Source organism: Branchiostoma floridae, chromosome 2 (assembly GCF_000003815.2).
Source record: "Branchiostoma floridae strain S238N-H82 chromosome 2, Bfl_VNyyK, whole genome shotgun sequence".
In the NCBI taxonomy this organism is placed as follows: Eukaryota; Metazoa; Chordata; class Leptocardii; order Amphioxiformes; family Branchiostomatidae; genus Branchiostoma; species Branchiostoma floridae.
Window position 1 is genome coordinate 7,319,609 of NC_049980.1, and position 14,144 is coordinate 7,333,752.

The following is a 14,144-nucleotide window of genomic DNA, read 5'->3' on the forward strand; positions in this document are numbered from 1 at the left end:
GGATAACAAAGTGCACATATAGCTGTCTATGTGTAGCTGCTGTGTTTGTGTGATTTGAGATTACAGTACCTTATATGATATTAGTATGGAAGACAGATGTTGTCATATTCAAAGCAGACTGTAGTCCTGAGCTGGTTTCATCAAACTTTACCAAACTTTTATCAGTAGCAAGAAGTGTTGGATTTGATCCAAAAATGCTTTCAGGCACAGGGAGAACGCTGAAGAAAGAATTTTTCTCATCATTCTCTAGTGCAATACAACAAAGCCACCTTCCATCACAAGAAACTTTGCAAGTGAGAGAAAATGTGGTGCAAAATTCAATCTATATTCGCAAATACTTTCATCAGATTGGTACGTCACTAAATAAAGAGACTCTTTTTACACAACCATTGCGTTCACACCAACGTGTTGGTGACCATCTATCATCTTCTTCATAGTTTACACTCCTTTGCGGTTAAGACCAGACATTGTAAATATTTTACATAAAGCTATCTGTACATATGTCTCAATACTTTACCTTTTGTGACCACATCTGAACTGTCAGCAGCAACACCTGTCCTGCAATACAATGTTAACCAGTCAGAATTGCCCTGAAGAAGGTGATAGACAGTCACTGAAATCTTAGAAAGTAAAGCAATGGAAAAACAGTCCATTTAGTAAAAATCACGTCAGCCCAGCTGACGAGACTGACTGAAGATCGCCAGAGCTGGAAGTCACTAGTGAACAGCCTTACTGCCCCTACGGCCACCTGAGCTATGGGACGAGTGAGTGAGTGAGTATTGAAAATTCAGGCTAGATCAAGAAGTGCGATGTGTTAAAGAGAATTTTTCAAATCGATTACACAGTATACCATACAAGTTTTTGATTGACAAATCCTTTTCTTATCGTAGCAGACAGGCTTGCCTTTTGGGCAGACTATATTGAAGACCTGCAAGAGGTCACGAACAGGCCTGCAGGAAAACATCCCACCTTTTCAACAGTAAATCCATATGAACACTGGGCAGTCTGGTGCCCTCTTGTCTATACAACATTCTCCCACTGGGGTGATTTAAACACTGTCTGGTTATCTCATTCCAGTAGGTAACGCACGTAGTCCAGTGGTTAGTGGCCCTGCGTTGATTCCTACTGAGTTTCTCACCCGGCATACACACCTGCATGCACTGAAAGGGTTGCATTTTTTCGGACGAGACATTTAGCCATGGTCTACTGTTTTTTTTTTGTTTTTTTTTTGATTTTTTTTTTTTTTTTTTTAATTTTTTTATTGCATTTCACAGAAAAGCACAGATTTACAGAAATCAAAAGAAATTACAAAAGTTGAAAGAAAGTACAAAACACAGACCACGGATCCAAAATAATATATCATAAAGGTGGAAATAAACGAACGAAGGCTACAGTGAAAAAACATTTACAACAACTGGTATTCAATCATCTGAACATAGTTAAGGATAACAACGAAGATGGATACTACATGACAGGTAATATGGACAAGTGGAGAAGAAAGTAGAACAATGCCAATGGAAGATAGCAATGGACCAATTAATTAGCAAGGTTAAATGGGAAAGACTCCCATTTACTAAAATGGATATCTAATTTGTTCCTTCTCTCTGCTATCATATATTCTGTCTTGTAATATCTCTTTACATACGAAATGTAATGATTTACAACTAGTTTTTTGTCTCTCTGTATGAAAATATAATGTTTGGCCACTAGAATTAACAAATTCTCGATTACATTACAATTTTCAGATATGTCACCTAAAATAACTGTCTGAAAGTCCAGATGTAAGGTTTTATTTACTATTGTTTTAAACCATATTTCTAAATCTGTCCAAAAAGTAACAACTCTAGGGCAGTCCCAGAATAAGTGTCTAATGGTCTCTACTTCCTCACAATGTGCACAGTTCGGGCTATTTAGAATTTTCCAGATGTGTAACATTTTCTTTGTGGCTAACAATCTGTGCAATATTTTATATTGAAAAATTCTTAGTTTCGGGCATATAGTCAGTGCATAAACTAATCTAAAAACCCATTTCCACGGGAAAATTGTATTAAATTCATCTTCCCAGCGTCTTTGTATGTTCAGTGGGTTTCTATTTTCTGATTGCAAAAAGGATGTATAGATAATTTTGTTTATTTTAGTTGCCTTCAGCCATACGTAATTTGCTGTATGAGGTAAGATAGGGCCTATTACTGGTGTGTTGTCTAAAAGCTTTTTTTTCCAGTTTCGCGGTATTGCAGATAATATCTGATTGTACTCTAGCTTATCAAATGCTGTACCGAATTTAGCAAGAAGGCCATTGTAAGATAAAAAGCGTCCATTTGTATCCAAAAGGTCATTAATGTAATAAATTCCATGTTTAAGAGGTTTTTCCCATATAATAGGCGTATTTTCGATTACGATACTTGAGTTGCACCATAAGAGTTGTGCTTGTATCTCTTTCAAAGTTTCAGGAGGTTTAAATTGGAAAGAAAGCCATGCTTTCAAAACATCTTTGAAAAAGGGATTAGGAGAGACAAGTAATCTAATAAAAACATTATTCATTTGATCAGTGGATATCTTTGTTGCGATATCCTTCCCCAAGGACAGTTGTACTACTGTTTATTGTGTTTGTTGAAAACAGCTAGCTATAGGGGAATTTCCCTAGTACAATGCACCTAAACAAATACGTACTGTATGTACATTGTAGCATCTGTCTTCTCTGTCATGAACAGTGGAAGAGTGACCACTTTTTGGCTATCCCTTACTACAAGTAGATAAATTTCCACCATGAACACAAGCATTAGAAATCCTGTCTATAGTGACCACCAGTCCTTAGACCAGATTCTATTGCTCCTATATGAGTTGTCTTCTTGGGTAATTTTGACTGTACTTTTAAAGGCATCCAATAGTTTCCCCATCCACTCTTGAAAGCTTACCAACGTATAAGTTATATTCTGAGATGTGGAAGATTTTGTGTGTGGGAGCCACTTCATTGCTGTAAGAGATTGAAACAGACCTGTTAAGGTCAAGTAGTTCGTTAGCATACATGTATCTCTGGGTAGCATTGACCTTCCTTTGTGTTACATACAATGTCATGTACAATGTACATTTTGTGCCACCTTTCCACTATTGGCCACATCCACTGAGTAACCAAAGATTTGACTAATCTCTCAGCACATTTCATATATAAAGGAATTTTCTTTACATTTTGCATGTTTTGTTGTCTTTAAAGTCTTACTTTTACATACTTCCTCATAAGTCCACAAAGTTAACGGTAGCACAAATCCAAATTTGCCTTTGTCACAATTCTAAACTGGGGCCCGGCTGGGCAGCTTTTGGGAATTTAAAGTTTGATATAGAAGATACCAAACTACACAAGATGTAAAAATGATAGTAGTGGGCATTATTCGTTATACTTTCACATATACATTTGTACATTATCTATTTTTTTAATCCACAAACAGCCTGATCAGGCCACAGTTTGGAAATGTGACGGTAGCCTAACATAGCCGTCTAGTAAGAAGAGGGCATCAAATGACCAATAATCAGAGTTTTTTTCTTTACATTTTGCATGTATTGTTGCCTTTCAAGTCTTACTTTTACATACACACACATGTATTGCAGAAAAATTCCACTTACAAAGTCAAGGATACATGTAAAACAAATCCATACAATTTGGTACAGTTGCTCAAAAACAATAGTCTAGTGAAAAGATGGAATCAAAAGAATCAATACTGGCAATAATCAGAGTTTAGTTTAACCTTAGAAGGTCATAGACACAGGTGGTAGTTACAACTCTCAACTCTCATTGGCTGTTGTATATTGATTTGTTGAATCCCAAAAGACATTGAGATTGGCCAGACCATTCATTGTGCCCTTATCTAAAACCTTCTGTCCACATCTCGCTATTGGGATAATCCAATAGGTAGAAGCTCAGACATTTAATACAGCTCAGAAGCTGTTATCGTCTGAGCTGTTAGCAGACAGGCCAATAACTTGAGAAGCCTTTTCAGATATGTCATGTACGCACTAGATATCTTGAGAAGTGTCACATTCGTTTCAGTAGACAAGTTATCAAAAAGGCCTCATTCCTTCGATTATATGGATGACATATGCACGGCCATCAATTTTTGTCTGTTTGATAAAAGCAAAAGCTTACCACTGTCCTGTAGATTTTACAAAGTAGCTGCAAAATGAGCATTTTATATGCATTGCAAAAAATGTCAGAAAATGGAAACTAATTTTGTAGAAAATTCATTCTAGAGTCAAACAAGAAAAAGTAAAGCTCTGTGTTTAACACAGTCATTTTTTCAACCTTACTAATCTGATTACAGAATAAAGGCAATTGTTTTCTGGGAAAATCTTTTTTCTCTTCATGCTTGTAACAATCAGCTTGGGGTTCCCACAGGATGTCCTCTATATAATCTAATCAACATAGCCAAAAGCTATATAAGAAGATGCTTGTTTTGTTGTTATGTCCACATATTGTCTGTAGCACAAACAATGTCTGTTTTTGTACCTGAAGGTGCATGACTATATGCTGGAAGTGATGGTAAATGACACAAAACCAAACCCTCTATGGATTTTGTCCTTTTATTCTGGGAGATGCTAGAGCTATTCCAGGTGCAACTCAAGTTGACAGGCTGTGAATGAAACACGGGCCTGTCTGCCATTTGCTGACATAATTCACAATAGGCCTATTACCGGTAGTGTATGCTGCTGAATGACATAATCCAGAACATAGATCTGCACATGGAAATGTCTTTAATTCCGTTGTGCCTGCCATTTTCTGTGACTATGTTTGGGTAGTCTTTGTTCAGATAATCCTTCAAGAGTTATGATGTAAGCCATATTTTAATCTAAGAAAATGCCACGTGACAACTACTAAGAATGATTTTGCAGTCTTCTGTGGTGAAGCAAGCAAGGAAGTTCTACATATTGTGCTTTTTATTTGCAAGGATGTTTAAAAGACTTTTAAGATTGGTATTGTTTGTTGCACATATATAGTGACTATCAGTTTTTCATTCATACTGCTGTATGTAAAGGCAACATGCCTTTAAACTGTCTAGTACCTTAAATCTTGAAATCTTGAACTACTTTTACAATTTTCACTGTGACCTCTTACCTCAAAATCATAACACTGCAATTAATTACTATGTATTGTACTGTTCTTTAGAACTGTTTCAGCCACCAATCTTAAACAAAACCTCATATTTCCTCTTACTACAATACAAAACCACCACAAATGTAAAATGTAGATACAGTAGTTGTGTTGATGGTAACGATATGCTTTGTAAATGTGTGCTGATCATCAGGGGAATTCATTAGGATATGCAGCTAAGTGCACCATCCATATAACATGCCAGCTCACATACGCTGAAGACCGACTTAGCCCAAAGTCAGGTCGTCTCCCTGGAGGTGACCTGACATTTAGAAGGCTCAGTCTTTTATCACGAAGGGGAAGATTCCGAACGTTCGCAACAGTTTGGCAATCACGACGGAATTATGTACATTCCGGAGATCAAAGCTGATGGGAGAGTTTCAAAGAAATGTACTCCTGGGAAATTCTGGTAGCTTTATTAGTAGGAAGCCAAGTTCATTACTAATTGATGGAATGTAGGAAAGTAAAGTACTGGTTTGCTTAGCTGTTGATATGAAGTGTCCTTTGGAGGCTTACCAACCCAGCAAATACATGTACCTTAGGGCTGGGTACCGGTACAGAAAATTCAGGTCCAGGTCCGGTTCAGGTCCAGAGGATCAGGTCCAGGTCCGGACCTGAACCTGGACCTGATTCAGTATGACTTATACCAATGGGCCATTTCACTACAAAGAAATCTGTTTGGTGGAGTATTAGACATAACACTGGCGTTTTAAAATACTACAACGCTAATAACTGCACCTGTACGATTGACTGTAAACATTGGTAGAAATTACTATAAACTCTACTCTACTTCACTCTTGTCATTTTCTTCCAACTGCAAGCGCCAAAACGTATGAATGCCTGATAAATTAATATGTTAATTTTCTAATCGGTCCAACATCCGGTCCACCTAATTTTTTCAGGTCCGGTTTTTCTGGACCGGTCCAATAAGAAAAAACGGTTTTGTACCGGTACGCTGTACCGATACCCAGCCCTAATGTACCTGTATATTATGTACATACACAATGCACACAACCACACACATGCACACACACACACACAAACACACACACACACACACACACACACACTTATCATGCATGTATGAATGGTGTGTGAATGTCTTCCAAATGCAAACAAGCCAAATATTACAATCCGATACTGAAGTTTTTTTCTTCTAAGTGCTTCTCCAATACTGAACCCTTTTTGCATGAAGAGTTTCTCCAATACTGAAGCCTGTTTTCTCTCTGAAAGTTTCTCCAATACAGAAGCTTTCATCCTTCTAAGAGTTTCTCCAATACTGAAGCCTTTCCCTCTAACTTGTCTAAGAGTCTACAGTGCTGAAGTCTTTTCCCTTCTTAGAGTTTCTTTGATACTGAATCACTTTTACCTTTTAAGATTTTCTCCAATGCCAAGGTCTCTTTCCATCTAACTTGTTTAAGAGTGTCTGTAATACTGAAGCCTTCTTCCTTTAAAGAATTACTTTAATACTGATTCCCTTTTTCTTCTAAGAGTTTTTCTAATACCAAATCATTTTTCCTTCCAAGATTGCTCCAATACTGAAGATTTTTTCCTTCCGATATTTCTTCAGTTCTCAATCCCTTCTCCTTCTCCTTCTCGTTTCTCTTAAACCAAAGTGTTTTTCCTTCCAAAATTGCTACAGTACTGAATTGTTTTGCTTTCCTTCTCTTTTCCAGATATGTATCACAATCATCGAAGCCCGCCAGCTGGCTGGGCTGAACATGGACCCAGTGGTGTCTGTACAGATTGGTGAGGAGAGAAAGTTCACCAGTCAAAAGGAGTCCACCAACTGTCCATACTACAATGAGGTAAAACTGTTTTTTTTATGGAGGTTATACTTTTACTAGTGTTTCTTTGTGTGTCACTGTGTCTGTCTGTCAAGGTAACTCAAGAATGACTGGATGGATTGGTTTCTTACTTCTTGGTGGGGTGTGACAATAGTTGGAAATGATTAGATTTTGAACCCCCTAGCAGTTTTTCCTTGGTACTGCAGTGGGACCTTATGTTCTGATATCTTGTGTTCTGAATAAGCTATGAACAAGCACATATGATATCCCTCAGAAGTCTCTCAGTAAGTAATCTGGAGCTACATTGTTCCACTTTAGAACTTTTATTCAGCTTGTTGGATTGAATTTTGAAATCATTTCAAATTTCAGCTTCTATAGCAAACAAGGTTTTTGCATCAATTATTCATCTTATCAAGATCTAAGTCAATTTCATCAAAACAGGCTGACAAACTGGAGACTATATTACAAACTGATAATCTGTTGATATTAGGTTTTCCCTTCTGATTGTCAGTGAAGATCATCTTATCAAAAACTGACAAACCTGTAACTCCTATAATTACAAATGTGCGATGACTTGTAGATATTGTATGATGAGATAGCAAACCATTAAAAACACAGGTGGAAAGCAGCACACACATTATACACAGTGCTCCCAGGCAGAATGCTCCCAGAGGAGAGTCACTCTGTATTTACGTCATACGTTTACTGAAAAGCCTCTGCCCTAAGCCCTGGAGGTATAAAGACAGCGATAGCACGATCAGATATCTTTCACTTTGGTGAAGGAACGCTGACGTGAACTTTGATATTTGAATGTTAATTCCTATGTGTGCAATTTGTCACATGAAGTAATACAGGAGTGACGTTTAGTTGGTATATACACTTTGGAAGGAACGCTTTCTTATAGATCTGACTAAGTGGTATGGTTATGATATGTGTTCATGAATGAAATTTGTCTGACAAATAATGCTAATCTACAATCTGAGCTTAATCTTAGTCACTAATGAAGGACAGTGGATACTATCTGAAACCATTTACATAATTTATTCAGTTGCCTGATCATCTTTTTTATTTACATAATCTATTCAGTTGCTCGAGCAACTCAAGTACTGTTTAACATTCATCTAGTTTAGGTTTTATCTTTAGTACCTCACTAGTTCAACATGGCAACAAATTTGTTTTCGTTACTCAAGAACTGATAAACTTGTTAGTGAGAAAGTGCCAATCCACAGGAATTGCAAACCAGTGACATTCTATCTAATTACGGCTGTAGGTTTCTATTTATCACTTCAAATTTTGAAACTATAAAGGAGGTTGTATTTCAGCAGGTTCTTTGAGTGAAGCCTGTAATGTTATTGATGGCGCGATCGCCTCCGGGCTGGAGAGGTAATGTAATCTTTGCGTCATGGGGGGCTCATCATTGATTTTTCAAGAAACAGATCAATATCAGGCGCTCGTGCCTGCGTCATTACGTCTCAAGGGGGACGTTCTGTCCTGAGGAGATTTATAAAGCACATTGGAAGACGTAGACTTTCAAATTAGGTTTCCGTATTCTTAGAAAGGGGCGAACCTTGGAGTGGAGTCAGTGCTTTTAGTTTAAGTGTAAATGTACAAGAACAGTGATGTCAGTCTAAGAAAGATTGGTAGAACATCTCGAAAAACAATTGTGTTGATGATTGGTCCTTTGATTAAGGGCTCCTTCACAGAGGAGTTCAGTAAGAGAAAGTTATTCGAAAAGACAGAACAGTACATGTAATTGAATTACAAAGATTATTTACTATTTGCATATCGAATATTTAAAATTGCAAAAATTGACAAGTCACTTGAAACTGTGGCAGATCGTAGGCAATTAATGTCAAACAAATCCAAGTCTGCAATCCTTCAAAGCAGTTGAATATGTTTCCTACGGGCTGTTCATCTTACAAGCAATAATCAAAAGACTTAGATCAGAATGGATCAGGGATAGCATTAAGATGGCATTGCCCAAGTCCTAATGCAATTTTAGAATAATAGACAACGCAAAGTCCATATAGTTTGACAAAAGACCAAAGAATGATGAGCTATTGAAACATATATAGTTAACATGCAAGTTTTCACCAGGAAACTTATTTCTTGCTTTCTGTCACTGTTGAATACTGTAAATGCATTTAAGTTCATTTACCTTCGCGGTAGCTGGAAAATGGAATGTTCGCGGTGGTTTTAAGTTCGTGGTAGCCCCATTGACTGTAGTCACAACTATAATGGAAACAGCGTTTGAGGTGGTTTAAAGTGCACGATGAAGTGGCCGTGAAAACCGCGAACATACATGTGTAAACCACCACAAACTTTTCTGTATTTACAGTACAGAACAGCCCTGAAGGATGAACTGGCCTGTATCAAATAGGTCAGAAGGTGCTAGGTGACCTTTGTCCAGTCTTATATTGCAAATGACCCATCATTTAACCCCAATCAACACCCAATAAAGACGGGAGTTTGACCTTTCTTCTGATCAATCCTTCAGTTGATGTCCTTGGTACTGAAATAAATGCTGCTGCTGCTGATTTTCTACTGTCAAACTTTCTGATATTTAGTTTAATGAACAAATCAAGTTTTTTTATTAGTGGAGAGTATTTTTTTGTGGTTTTCTGCAGGTAAAATTGTCTTGATTAATGTTTGTTTGTTTGTTTAGAATCAATATTACATGTAACGCAAGGTTACCAGTTTACGGCCGATTTGTTATAAGTGCTACTATCTGTAAAACATGTTTGCAAAGCCAAACAGTTAGACATTAGTAGTTGTCCTGGTCCATTTCTAAAAACCATATTCAAGCATGAATACAACACAATTGTAACTTAACTCTTTTCTGAATTTTCCTCAAGTGAAATTAGTGAAATTACGACAAACTGAGACTACACAGTTTGTTAGCAAACCTAACATTGATTAGGTTGGCATTCACTGAGAGGTTAGTCGTCTGAATTGTAACCTGTTCATATCGTGAATTTTTCACCACCATTTATCGAAACAACACCTATTATGTTTATGAGATTACTAATAAAAAATCATTTCATCTCTTCCCTGCAGTACTTCGTTTTTGACTTCCACATGTCTCCAGACATGTTGTTTGACAAGATCATCACCTTGTCCGTGCTACACTCCCGCAACCTGCTGCGCTCTGGCACCATGGTCGGGTCGTTCAAACTGGATGTGGGCACCGTCTACGATGCTCCTGGTAGGTGCCTATAGTTCATACAGGCTATGTTGTGTACAGAACCGAGCAGCCTTTGTAACCCCTGCTTCACCTATTGGGTCAGTTATTCAAACTTGCCGAAGCTCGATGTTTCTGACCTAGGCCCTCAGGGTGAAGAGATTATGCTACAGTGAGTGTAGTTCAGTCTGTAGAAGTGGTCAATGGCTTTGCACAGAGCAAACTCCGTAAAAAAATCATCCAGGTGCAGGTCCAAAACACTGGAATATCAATGTCCAGTAAAGTACCTGAATAGACTTACACTTGATACTCATTCCTACCACAAAGATGAAACTTTAGCACTGGAATAATAATAATTGAAAACCAATTGATATGGGCAATGCAACTGTGCTCTTCAGATCCTCTAAAGAGCATGGTTTCTTTGCATGACTCTAGTTCTGTCATCATTGAAGTATCTAAATCTCTGTATCGGTACCTGTACCTGGTTTAAGGCATAGGTACGCAACTCTAGAACACTGGGAATAAATCCAATTTATCATTGATTTCAACTACATGTATTTGTGTTTTTCATTAATGATCCTAGAAACATTTATAGTTTGAAGAGATTAAAAGATACATACGACTTATAAGAAATGTCCCCACTATGGCATACAATGCTTTTGTTTTCTCAGAATAAATTGTGTTATCAAGATGTGGAGAATATTTCGTATACTACCCTTGGTATGAAAATATTTTTCCTAAAATGGTATCGCTCTCAACTTCAAACATGGTTTTGTCTTAAATTGCAAAAAGAAGCTGTCACAGCTAGTTTGTTATCCTTCCGTGGATCAAAATCAGTCAATAACAGTCATCCAATGAGCTTATCAGCTGTGTCTTAGGTCGTAAGTCAAAAATGGGACTGCCCCAAATCTTTCGTATCTTGTTGATATCAAGGTAACACAGTTGGAATGGGCACCCTGAGGGCCATTGACCCAGTTGTTTCCTCCATAATCAGGGAATAAAACATCTTTTATGAAAATCATTCTTTACTCAATTCCTTATTACCATGCTGGAAGTCAATAACTCTCGCACCCCCACCAATGAGAAGTAAAGAGTAAAGCTTAGGCCTAGAAAATAATGTTGTGTTTCCTGTTTCAGTTCGGAAAAAAATAGGGTCAGTAGGAAGGGATTAACCTTTTTTTTTCTTTTAATTTTTTTAGGCTGGCCTAAATTCTATTGATACATATTACAATATGTATAGTTGAACAAAGTAAACTGAAATGTGCGAGGACACTTTTCTTTTATTGCCAAACTTTAATTTTGTGCATAATGGATACATTTATCCTTCATTAGATAGGGCAAGCATTGTTTTTACTTCAATGGGAAGCTCTCTGAATAAAAATTCTAACTGGAAGCTATGCAAATCCACTGCCAACCCCCCAAAAAAGTTTAGGGTAGGCAAGTTTTGTAAGGGTTAGGTAGGGGAACAGGAAATACAACATTTTTTTCCTTGGCCATAGTATAAAGCTTATCTGAAAAGCTTGGATGTATGTGTCCCTGCTTCAGCCCAGTTCAGATCAATATTCAGGGATGTTGCTATGAATTTGTTTCCTCAATTTTTGCACTATAATGACCCCATTTTTTTCTCTCAAAAGAATCTGGATTTCCTTGATCGATGACTACCCAGCCTACCCTTCTTTGCACCATTCATTACAAACATTGTCAATGTTCTGGCCACTCAAATATAGCCGTCTGTGTAATAAAAACACATAAATGTACAGCACAAGAACTTCATGTATTTTCTTGATTGATAATTACTCCACCTCTCTTTCCTGGCAGACTGTAGCTATCTAGTACATTCTTATTGTTGCCTAGGCTCAGAAGATGCCTGGCACCATTGTGGTAATGAAGCACCTCTTTTATGAAACCTTAAATTTGCACATTGCTGTCTTGATTATTCTTTCTGAAGTTGAACATCTTAAATTAAGTTTTGTTTTAAAAGTACACAGACAATAGCATCAATAAAAGAGAGCAACCCTACAAACAATCCTTGCCTACAACAACCAAAGTTAGTTATGTGTGATCCTTGATTTCATATTTGGAATATGATGCAAGAGGTGGGCATATGATTGAAAAGACGAGAAAACGCGAAAAAAATTAGAAACATTTGTTCTTTATCTGTGGAAATTGATGAGCAATCTGTCACAGCTTTTGACAGTTTTGTCACTCTGTGATTCCTTAGCAGTTAACATTATATCCTATTTATATGTTAAGTGGAAAGTGGAACCTTGTGGAACCTCTATACCGGTACAAACTTGGAGCAAATTTTCTCAAAAATCACCATAAGATCACAGATACTCATAAATCATACTACTTCCAGTTGCTTGATCATGAGTAGCTTTTGAGTGTCTTATTACCTGGATGTATAACCTTCCCTAATGTATCCCAGATCACCAGTTCTACCACAAGTGGGCCCTGCTGACGGACCCGGAGGATGTGACAGGTGGCCCCAAGGGTTACCTGAAGTGTGACATCGCCGTGGTCGGGAAGGGGGACTCCATCAAGACCCCGCCCAAGAGCAGCGAGGATGATGAGGACGACATCGAGGCGTAAGTTTGTTTGTTTGTTTGTTTCTGGTTGAGCCTTTGTTTATTTATGACAAACTAAAATCGGCGTGCTGACCACTTTTCAGGAAAGGGTCAAAATATGAAATACAGAATGTGTGATTGAAGCCTTGATTAAATCTCTAAACATATGTCTTTACTCCAAAACAAATGACAGAATGTCTTTATCTGATATTGATGTGTAACTTGTACCGCAAAGTTTTGTTTTGCTTATGAAGTAAATGGAAATTTCCAGTGGATGTTATGAGTAACTTTTCAAAAGAGCTTTGAAAAAGCATAAAATGTAACACATATCTTGAATTGTCCAGGTTTTGTATAGCTTACAAATGTATGTGGAAAATCAAATTTGATAACAGATGCCATGAGTAATACTTCAAAAGCTTGCAATGTTCACCAGAAAAGTTTGACAGAAAAGTGTCCAAACAGTCCAGTTAAATACCCAAACCATGAAAGATCAATGAAAATCGAACAAAGAGCAAAATTTGCATAGCGTTGTCCCAAATCTGTAGGAAAGGTTAACAAGAAGATTCCCAGGCCCGACATCCTTTTGTTATCAGAGCCCCTCATGCAGTCCCTGATACATGGTGAGAGACAGGCGTGACAAGTGTAAGATAATCCCATCACGCATTATCGATTTTCAAAATTCCTTCAGCGAAAGCTACGTGAAGAACAGCCCCTGGGAAAAGCTACACGTAAAATGACTTTGAAACCGGCTAGAAAATTCCATTACCAGCTGAAATGAGGACTCGGAATTTAATAAAGGCAAATCTTCCTGCTCAATAACTGGATATGAACCTTGCACACATGAATATTGTTTCCACAGAGTTGATGGTAAAACTTCAAATGTGCTTATGCCTGATATAAAGCACTGCTGAAAATAGTTTTACAGATAGACTGATAAGAATGTTTTGAGACTACATACGTCATGATAGTAATGTTATTAAAATTTCTGACATAGTCTTGTATCTTTACTTTTACACAGAGTATTAAGACTCCACATTGTCACATTCCATTTTCGAGAAATCTAATATCAAAGTGATCTTTTTGACATTCAAATCCTACATTGATCTTAAAAGAGTTCTGTAATTGATTGATGCCTCTCAGGTAGTCCACATGGTATAAAATGTCAGAGATTGATTAGAGAAGTTATTGTAGAACTTGTGCATCCTGCCAACATTTTATGGTTATGATCTTGATTATGAACATTTACATAACTTACTCAACTTCAAATTTTAGAACCATACATATTGATGTCTGCTGAAGAGCGCTGAACATTGACACATTCTTCATGATATACATGTAACCCCTACTGATCCTTGCTTTTTAGGGTTAGCTTTATACTCATGCAGAACACATTACACATGTATACCAGTAAGCCATTCCAGGGGAATGGAGATAGGTGATAGTGGTGCTAATGCCACATTAATTTACAG

At 37.3% G+C, this 14,144-nt stretch overlaps 1 protein-coding gene across 1 annotated transcript in view; it reads left to right on the forward strand.

Moving 5' to 3' along the window:
• LOC118409810 (otoferlin-like) overlaps nt 1-14,144 on the forward strand; it is a gene marked incomplete in the record, with an annotated part of 240,756 nt that overhangs the window by 176,753 nt on the left and 49,859 nt on the right. Inside the window, 3 exon segments of the mRNA XM_035811130.1 lie at nt 6,817-6,948; nt 9,985-10,132; nt 12,537-12,696. Of these exon segments, the coding sequence (XP_035667023.1) occupies nt 6,817-6,948; nt 9,985-10,132; nt 12,537-12,696 (440 nt within the window).